Source organism: Protobothrops mucrosquamatus, unplaced genomic scaffold (genome assembly GCF_001527695.2).
Source record: "Protobothrops mucrosquamatus isolate PMUCROS unplaced genomic scaffold, P.Mucros_1.0 scaffold1368, whole genome shotgun sequence".
Classification (NCBI taxonomy): Eukaryota; Metazoa; Chordata; class Lepidosauria; order Squamata; family Viperidae; genus Protobothrops; species Protobothrops mucrosquamatus.
Window position 1 is genome coordinate 83860 of NW_015387559.1, and position 10806 is coordinate 94665.

At 38.6% G+C, this 10806-nt stretch overlaps 1 protein-coding gene across 1 annotated transcript in view; it reads right to left on the reverse strand.

Moving 5' to 3' along the window:
• Positions 1-5007: 5007 nt before the first annotated feature.
• The window catches only part of NKAIN2 (sodium/potassium transporting ATPase interacting 2), a 280197-nt gene continuing 274398 nt past the window's right edge, over positions 5008-10806 (reverse strand). Inside the window, exon 5 of the mRNA XM_015821631.1 lies at positions 5008-5590. Within this exon, the coding sequence (XP_015677117.1) occupies positions 5505-5590 (86 nt within the window). The 3' untranslated portion in view covers positions 5008-5504. The remainder of the gene's footprint in view (positions 5591-10806) is intronic.

Genomic DNA, 10806 nt, shown 5'->3' on the forward strand with positions numbered 1-10806 from the left:
AGCAAGTGGATGGGAGGTAAATCTGTCAAGAAAAGGTGCTAAGCCTGAGGGACCACAACTCCGTGACCAGTATCACGTAGCACTTTTTTTTACTTTCTGAAATGTTGACAAATGTACAGGATTAACACAAACTGGGTATCCAAAAGCACCCATCATCTGAAACATGATACCCTTTCTTGGTCTTCCTAATCCTGGGATTATTACTTCTACTAAACTACTACTAGATAGTCATTTCTCATCAAACTCTTAAGTTTTGGAGAAAAAAAATAACATAGATATGGAATAGGAGACAGATAATTTTGGTTAGACAATATATCACAACAAAATAGCCCAGAAACATGTTGCAGTCATTGCTATGTTTGTTTTAAGCCATGGTTTATATAATTATCATTTTAAAATCCTGGTTTGCTGAATAAGAGGCAGCTGGATTTACATGACAGTAACCCATAAACGATGGTTTACAGCAGCAGCGACTGAGTTTACACATTGCACTAGTCAAAATACACATCATATGGTGTGAATCCATTTACTTTAGAAAAGGATATTGAATATTGAATATTTGAGAAAATAGGAGCTGTGGTGGCATGTGATGGGTGAGATGGTACATTTGCTACTGAGAAAATTTCACTATGTAGATAGCTGATGTATCAGAGCACATCAACTATAAATCTTCCTATTTATTTGAAGCAAATTTGCTTTTTTGAGAAGAAAGGTGCCTCGTTTATATCAGGAAGTTCTGGAGAAACAAGAGAGCTGGGCTACCTGCTTCTTTTTAATGTCAGTTGGCTTGTAAGAATTTGCCAGACTGTGACAACATGTCTTCTGTTGCTTTACTAGAAATATTATGCTGAATTTACCAACACCGTCAACGAGAAAGCAGTTTAAAAATGAAACAGAGTTTGAAATGTTCTTTCTGTGCTCCCGTGTCTCAGCTATACATTTCAAAATTTATGTTGGCTCCTCCAACCCTACAGATTCATGTTTTTTCCAGCAAGGTTTAATAAGCTCTGTAAATACAAACAGCTACTCTCTAAGCAGAGAACATAAAAAGAATAGAACAATATCTCAGCTGGGAGGCTCCATCTGTTCATGGCAAGTTATACTACCTAAAAGAAGAAATACAATCAGAGTAGAGTTTTGTTAGGTGTAAAGGTAGTCCTCAACTTAAGACTGCAATTGAGCCCAACATTTTTGTTGCTAAGTGAGACAGTTGTTAAATGAGTTTTGCCCCATTTTATGACTTTTTTTGCCTTTTTGTTAAGTGAATCACTGCAGTTGTTAAATTAGTAACAAGATTGTTAAGTGCATCTGGCTTCCCCATTGACTTTGCTTGTCAGAAGTTGCAAGAGGTGATCACATGACCCCGGAGCACTGCAACTGTCCTAAATATGAACCAATTGCCAAGCATCTGAATGTTGATCATGTGACCATGAGGTTGCTGCTACAATTGTAAGTGTGAAAAATGGTCATAAGTCACTTTTTAAAGTGCCGTTGTAACTTTGAACGGTCACTAAACAAATGAGGACCTGTATAACATTTCAACAACAACAAAAGAGGAGAGAGTAAAACATTTTTCTGGGCACATGCAACTGAAAAACCTTATGATAAAGCCACAGAATTTCCCAGCCACAGCCATGATAGGACCATGTGCTACTATTTGCGGCTCTCTTGACTACCAACACAGAAGCTGCTGAAAACATTAAGAAAAAGTCACATGTAGTATTTAATCTTTGGAAAGCAGCTTATTAAATAGGCAGACCAATTCCATGCTAACATTGTATACTGAAAGGAAACGGCACAGACAGTGGTGGTATTCAACCGGTTCGCACCACTTCGGCAGAACTGGTAGCTAATTTTTTGTTGCCCAGGCCCAGAATAGACTTCCGGAAGAGGCATCCACACAGAGAACCGGTTGTTCACATATTAGAATCCCACCATTGGGCACAGAGATACTGTATTCAATGCCTCTAAAATCTGGGATTCCCTAAGTGATTAGCATGGCCTCTTAACAGAATAACAGAGTTGGAAAGGACCTTGGAGGTCTCTAGTCTTATCTTCTAGTCCAGAGGTCCCCAACCTTGGCAACTTTAAGACTTATGGACTTCAACTCCCAGAATTCCTCAGCCAGCTTGGCTGGCTGAGGAGTTCTGGGAGTTGAAATCCACAAGTCTTAAAGTTGCCAAGCTTGGAGACCCCTGTTCTAGTCCAATCTTTTGAAACTTCAGCAGTCCTGGCCTTTTCAATGTCACTGCTGTGATATTGGAGAAGGCAGGGCACAAAGTGACGGTCATGACAAGCTTTAGATATCCTTGCTCCCCAATCTCTCTCCTTCCTATCATACCTTCTAATAGCCCTGGATTTCATACATATATGACACTGTACATACATGAAGATTTATTTATTTATTTATTTATTTATTTATTCATATATATATATATATGTTCAAAGTCAGTCAATAGACGTGAGCACCAGGGAATAAATAATTTAATAATAATAATTTAGAGATAAAAGTTCTTAAGAATATTAAAAACCTTTAAAATACATAGAAATCAATAAAAGTGCCTAGCTTTCGTCGGCATCCGCTGACATCTTCAGGGCTTAGAATGCTTGTCAATGGGAAAGTCCCTTTATAGGTTTAATTAGGGCGTGTGCACGACTCTTCGATCTCGTCACTGGGCCGGTTATACTAGAATGTACTCCAAGCACCGAGTTCTTATTGGGAGTTGTCCTTCCCACATGATCCGTATCAGTGTAAGTAATAGCAGGGGATGTCCTTTCTTGGAGGTTTAGCGCGGGTAAAGCCTCTACNCCCCCCGACATGGCATGGGTTGGCCTACCCACCCTACCCCCCCCCCACACCCCCTAAAAATTTCTCAAAACACCCCACTAAAAACCTAACCAATTTGGGTTTTTTCCCACTAATTACTGCTGCACACCACCTCTCGGGGCTCCACACCCCTTCATCAAGGTGGGCCCTTGAGAGTGTACTGGGCCAGGTCTGCGCGGCGGGGGAGTCACGCAGAGCCAGCAGAACCGTCCTGTGGATCATTCGGTAGGAACAAGTCCGGCTGTGAAAAACCAAAAAAGGGGTGAGGGGGGGTGGTGGAAACAATCCTCGTGGAGTTGGTAAGATGGTAAAATTGGTGAGCCAGGTCAAAGCCCAACCAAGTCCAACATCCAGCATCCAGCCTCCAGGTCTCCAGATCACACTCGTCCTCCATCCAAAACACCAATCCGCCAGGCTCTCGAACCGGAGTATGCCAGGTCCTCCGCCATCCGGAGCGGGGACACGGTCAAGATCTTCCAGATCGTGTCGGGTCCTCTGACAGCCGAAAGCACAGTCACTGCATGATTTTCCGGGCCTTCCAGGCTGCACCGGACCTCCGACGGCCAAAGACCAAGTCCAAGCCGAGATCTTCCAAGCCGGGACAGGACCAGAACTGGACCCTCCAGGGCCAAAAGCCTGGGAGCGAGGCCGGGGGAAAGCAGGGCCAAGGCCCAGGCCTCCACTGCCAGGCTGTCCGGATCCTCCCAGCTACTGCCGGAGGAATCACTGCAGTTGTTAAATTAGTGAATCACTGCAGTTGTTAAATTAGTAACAAGATTGTTAAGTGCATCTGGCTTCCCCATTGACTTTGCTTGTCAGAAGTTGCAAGAGGTGATCACATGACCCCGGAGCACTGCAACTGTCCTAAATATGAACCAATTGCCAAGCATCTGAATTTTGATCATGTGACCATGAGGTTGCTGCTACAATTGTAAGTGTGAAAAATGGTCATAAGTCACTTTTTAAAGTGCCATTGTAACTTTGAACGGTCACTAAACAAATGAGGACCTGTATAACATTTCAACAACAACAAAAGAGGAGAGAGTAAAACATTTTTCTGGGCACATGCAACTGAAAAACGTTATGATAAAGCCACAGAATTTCCCAGCCACAGCCATGATAGGACCATGTGCTGCTATTTGCGGCTCTCATGACTACTAACACAGAAGCTGCTGAAAACATTAAGAAAAAAGTCACATGTAGTATTTAATCTTTGGAAAGCAGCTTATTAAATAGGCAGACCAATTCCATGCTAACATTGTATACTGAAAGGAAACGGCACAGACAGTGGTGGTATTCAACCGGTTCGCACCACTTCGACAGAACTGGTAGCTAATTTTTTGTTGCCCAGGCCCAGAATAGACTTCCGGAAGAGGCATCCACACAGAGAACTGGTTGTTCACATATTAGAATCCCACCATTGGGCACAGAGATACTGTATTCAATGCCTCTAAAATCTGGGATTCGTAAGTGATTAGCATGGCCTCTTAACAGAATAACAGAGTTGGAAGGGACCTTGGAGGTCTCTAGTCTTATCTTCTAGTCCAGAGGTCCCCAACCTTGGCAACTTTAAGACTTATGGACTTCAACTCCCAGAATTCCTCAGCCAGCTTGGCTGGCTGAGGAGTTCTGGGAGTTGAAATCCACAAGTCTTAAAGTTGCCAAGCTTGGAGACCCCTGTTCTAGTCCAATCTTTTGAAACTTCAGCAGTCCTGGCCTTTTCAATGTCACTGCTGTGATATTGGAGAAGGCAGGGCACAAAGTGACGGTCATGACAAGCTTTAGATATCCTTGCTCCCCAATCTCTCTCCTTCCTATCATACCTTCTAATAGCCCTGGATTTCATACATATATGACACTGTACATACATGAAGATTTATTTATTTATTTATTTATATATCCAAAATTGATTTATTTTGGTCTTGTGCGAAGTTTTTGAAGGAGGAAAATTTTAGTATGTTGTGAACATTTTAATTTCCAATGTCTGTGTGTTTTGTTTTTGATGATCTGATAGATTTAATTAGATCTGATTAGTTCTTATATTGTTTTAGGAATAGCCATCTTGACATCTTTTTTAAAAAATAAAACAAAACTCGGACTACTTAGCTTAGTATTTTTATTACTTACTGACAAGAAACTGATCAAGGCTTGGATCTTCCTCAGCCTGCTGCTTTCAATAAAACTGACTCAGCCCCTAAACCTAGAGATTGTTGCATTATCAGAACCACAAAATAGTCACATCCTCTTGCATACAAATACATATTCATATGTTCTCCAACCACTATATGGACAAGCTGAACTCAACAGTAGGAGCAAGGAATGGAGAACACTTCACACAATGTAGTAAGCTGATTGTCCATAAAGAAGGCCAGTTGATTTCAGTACAATGGCCACATTGATTTCTTCCTGATGAAGCAGATTTGATTAAAGACAATCAAAGTTTGACTGGACTAACAAATCTGTCACCATTATATTCTATCTTTCAGTGCCTTTACGCCAAGCAAAAGGACAAAAGGAAAAAATGCTGCGTACTAGAAAAATAATTTATTGTGAGTATATTGTGAACTAACATTATTCAGGTATCACTGAATAATTTTCTTTGAATTACAATGAGTAATTTTTCTTTAGCTTTTTAGTATGTCTCCAGCATTCCATGGAAAAACATAAATGTAGATACTTACATATACATTGGTTGTAGCTGTAAATGTGACGTCTTCTGTGGGCCTTGATAGCCGTAAGAGTCAAATCCACCTATGAAATCAACTGAAAAAGGAAGGTATTTCTTTCATTGCTGAACATCATTCTTTGAAGAGCTAAGTACCATGACTTTAAAACAGCCTTACACAAAGACTACATCGGCTAACAGCTTCTCTTCCTATCTTCAGGAAGGTGCCAGTCACAGATTTATTAGTATTTATCTGTATAATAAAAAATAATTACACATTGCTTCTGCTGCCAGCGAGCAGTCCACCTAGGTGGTGTGTGTAAATTGCTCATTTGCTGAAGCTGCAAACAATGCAAAAACCATTCCTTTGCAACTTTCAAATGTTTTAGCAAGTTGTGATTATTGTATTATATATTTGCTTTCACACTGTGATTCTCTGAAAAAGACATGTAAGAAGGTGGTCAATGCTTTTGAAAAAAATAAAAGGCTTCAGCATGGGAGGAAAGGAGGGAAAGATAGAAAGAGAAAAAAAGAGAAAAAAAAATCACGATTGTAGTGATCCATGGGGAAAAAGCCAAAATCCACAATGAGATGAGAACTTATTAGCATCAACCAAAAAAAAAAAAAAAAAAGACTTAAAAAGCATTTTGGTTTTGATTTCTCCAAAACTTTTAAACAGGCAAGGAAATAGGGAAAAGAAAAAAAAAAGTCCATGCATTTAGACTATAAGGTCAGTAGAATAAAATCCCAAAACATACACCCATATTAACTGTATTGATAAATATTAATACTAACAAATGCTTTATATAAAAATTGCTATTTTTCTCACTTTTAAAAACAAATATATTTAGTTCAGCCTATCTCTTACCAGAGATAATTTGGCCTAGCATCAAGGAATCTCCATATGTTGATTGGTATTAAAGACTGTGTAGACTGAATATAGGGAATCTCTGGTCTTTCAGAAGTGGCTTTCAGAACGTCAATTCCCAGAATTCTTGCATGTTGGCCAAATATCATAAAGAACTGAGAGCCCAATTTGTGAAGGAGATTCCCAAGGAGACATGCCTAACCTTACATTTTCTTTGACCCAGCACAATAAGTTAACACATTTTGTATAGTAATTGTATGGATAACCCTGTTAAATTGCAATTTTATCTCTTCCCTTAGCTTGACTTGATCTTCTTTTCAGGCACTTTGCTTTGGGTAACTCTGAATATTCCAAAACATCACACGTTCCCTGATCTGATGGCACTAAATAGCACAGGGCCATAGAATCGTGCCCAATATCCATAAACCACATTATAGTACCATGTACTCAGTCTTGTCAGTCCTTACATAGAGTCCAGCCTGAAATAATTTTTTATTTTGATGTCTTGAACATATTCCCAATTGTTGTTCTTACCACTAGGCATTTTAGCTTGGAAGAGCCTAAAAAGCTGCAAAAAGTTTCATCAGTTCCTTTCTAATAACACAGATATAGAATAAATACCAACAGATGCTCTAACTCCTAAACTGATTTATCAAAACTGCTTTAGAATTTTGCTTTGTATCTTGAAAAATAATCATCCAATATCACTACTAATTAAGCTTCTCCTTTCAGAAAAAGCATAAAAGTGCTAAGATATCTTCTCACTATAAAACATCAAAGGCTTAGAAATACTTTTAAAAGAAGGAATTATATTAAATCTCATGAAGCCCCCAAATCTATCAATCAGGCTTATCTGGAAGTAAGCCTGATTGATGATTACACTGAGGGTTTGGTTCTCTTTACACTAGAATGCAGCAAATATAAATTAGGAAATAGAAGATTCAAGCATGCTAGTACCTGGATATATAAATTGCCCTTAACTACATTTCACATGCAAAAGGTGATGCATGAACATAATATAATCAACTTCTTACAGTTCCCCTAGATTTTCCTAGCACTGTTTCTTCCTTTTTGCGAATTATAAAACCTTAATTATAAAGGGAAATGGAGAATAGCATGCAATCACTATTTTTGCTCAGCCTCATTCCTGCTTTGGGGAATGTTGTGTTGGCAAGCCAACATAATTTCATTCTCTTATCTAGATTTGCCTCTTACTTCTGTTAAACATAATAATAATAATAATAATAATAATAATAATAATAATAATAATAATAATAATAATAATAATAATAATAATAATAATAATAAAGTTGGAAGGGACCTTGGAGGTCATCGAGTCCAACCCCCTGCTCAGGCAGGAACCCTACACCATTTCAGACAAATGGATGTCCAGTCTCTTCTTAAAAACTTCCAGTGTTGGAGCATTCACCGCTTCTGGAGGCAGGTTGTTCCACTGGTTAATTGTTCTAACTGTCAGGAAGTTTCTCCTTAGTTCTAAGTTGCTTCTCTCCTTGATCAGTTTCCATCCGTCCTGAAACTTTCTGAGATGGCGAGCCCTTCTGGAATTTTGAAAACCTGAGGGCTCTTTCACAAAATGGCTGGTTTCAGGACATGCATGCACAGAATGACAGCCATGGGGATGTAAAGAAAGGTCTGATTCAGGATGATGCTACCTGTCAGCCCCTCTATCTCTCCCTCCCTCCTGCAGGATGCTCCAAATTATCTCAGCTTACATTTGTTCTTTTCCTAGTCTGGTGAACATATTTCTAAGCAAAGAACTGGGCTGTAGCCATCCATCTTTTAAAATTTTTCAAATAAAATAAAATAAAATTCCCTTGCAAATGTGATACCAGAAACCAGCAGAAAAAAATCGTGTGAAGAGAGAGTCTAGTAGCACCAAAGGAAATGCTCAATAGACATTGGCACTTCTGGGTGTCACGTAGGCAATTTTTATGTCTTTTAACTACTCAGAATTACAGGGAGTTGGGCAGCATAACAACAGCAACAACAACATAATACTATCCAGTTCTAAATTATGCATGCACTAATTTAGCAGCTTACTAAAGCATCTAGATGATTTGAAGCAGCTCTGGTTCTTAGCAGTAACATTAAATTTTACACTTGGCTAGCAACTGAACTATACAATTTGACTTTGTAACTTGATTTTTTAAAAAATGTATCTGAAATTCCAGCGGAATAGAATTATGCAAGCAAAGCATCAGATTTAAAACATTTAGAGCTAATATAGGTAGACTTCATTAATAACCACAATTGGGACTAGCACTTGGCCACTAGGTGACATGGGCATTAAGTGAAACATCATGTGATCTTACCTGTCTTACGACATCAGTTCCATTACTGTCGTTAATGGAACATATTCCATCGCCTACAAACATTAAGCACATCACATGACCGAGGCTTACAACGTACTGCCAGATTCTCCATTGAGTGTCAGAAGCTGTCTGTGAAGCTCCTAATCACATGATTGTGGGACACTGCAATGCTTTTAAGGGCCAGTCATAAAGCTACTTTTTTAGTGTGGCCCTAATAGTTGCTTACAGGTAGTTGTTAATCAAGGTCTACCTGTAATTCTTAGTAGGGATGTGAACAACCTTTCAAAATGGTACTTTGAAACATGTAAGAAATTCAGCCTCTGCTTGGATTACTAAGACAGCCACACATTTTTCCAGGCTTGCACAGTTACTTAGGAGGCTTCTTCCTGCTGTCTCTGCATACTTGTGTGACAAAGGAATTGTGTATGTCAACACATGTATACTGTGGAGACAGTTGTGAAGAGCTTTTGAAACAGCCACTTGAGTCTGAAAAAGACATAGCTGCTTCCATGATTCAAAGATGGGTGCTTTGCTTGTGCTACTGTTGCACTTTACAAAGCATCTCGTTCAAATGCTTTGCAAAGATGTAATATTTAGTACACTCAAAATGGGGAGATGCATGGGTGGCAGCAAGGCCTTTTTTCCCCACCACAGGTGTGCAAATGCTTCCCAAACAATGAAAGGAAGAAATCTGAAATAGCAACCTAATCTCTGGTGACTTTCACAGGCCAGAGTTTTTGGACAAGAGAAGATGGAAAAGAATAGCTAGTTCAGAGCTGTGTTATTTCTCTGATCCTCTTGGATGAGAACAGCAGGAAGCCTTCGCGTCTTGTAACAACAAAGAAATTGCTGAGCTGAATTGTGAATTTTCTCCCTACATTGCTCACTTTGCAATCCAGAACAGTAAGAGACAATGGAAAAAGGGCAGTAGGGCACTTTAAAAATCTATCTGTCCACTTTTAGACAAAACAATATATAAAAAACACCAGCCACTGTGATGTAAAGCCTGGAATGATATTAGGGAGGCAGGAAGAAAAGGAATTGTCCTCTCCCTGCTTGCACTGGTGTAGACAGAGCATACCCAATAGATATTCATACTAAGCACTACATCAATCATTGTGCGAAAAGTCTATTGCAATTCCATTTGTAGGATCCAGGGGAAAAGCAATTAGTGTGTAACTCTAGGATTTTGTAGCCTTCCATCTGGAAAAATCCCATATTAGGTTGAAGTGAAGGATTAGCTGCTTTCTGGTTAGGGGATGAAACATCCATTCCATACAGGTTAAATAAATAAAAATATTGTTTGATTGCAAATATATTTCATTTGTTGTAATGACTATTAAGCATCTATGCATTTTTACAGAAATTCTTATTAAGCCACCCATCCTAAAACATGTATACATTTTCTCAGATACACAGAATTAATTTCTTACAATCCTGTGTCAGATAATTCAGATTAATGGTGAGAATGATGAAAATAAGGCTGGAACTGAAGAGATGAACCCCCCCAAATGTAAGAAAATAAACAACCTCAGAGGACTTATTTAGAGTGTATCTATCAATGTGTTTTACTAAATTATATCTGTAAAAGACTCAAACAAATATCAAGCTGTGGATTCTATTACAGGGCCCTTGTGGCTTTTGTATACTTTGCAATGGCCTATTTTAAAAGCAGAATCTTTTCATCTTTCAGATGGAGAAAAGGATGAATTCGCATTACTAGTTCCTGTACTGATGATTTCATTTAAGAAATGTAGCCACTGCAATTTTTTTTCACTTGATTTTAGATCAAATGGAAATATTCTGACTGTAATGGCTGAATTAGATTGGAAAATGTTATATAATTACATCTGTTAAAGGTGCTGGAACTCACACGTGTCATACAACCCACCTTGCCTACCCTACAAGGTTCCATCCAAAAAAGGTGCCGGAACTCCGTTCTGGGCGTTCTATGACAAAAAAAGCCCTGTCTGTTATACCAAAAATAGAATATTTTTGTTCAACAAAAAGTCATGTCTAAAACTGACTGAAAAGATGCCTAAAGCATCTTTTTAAAATAATAATAATAATAATAATAATAATAATAATAATAATAATAATAATAATAATAATA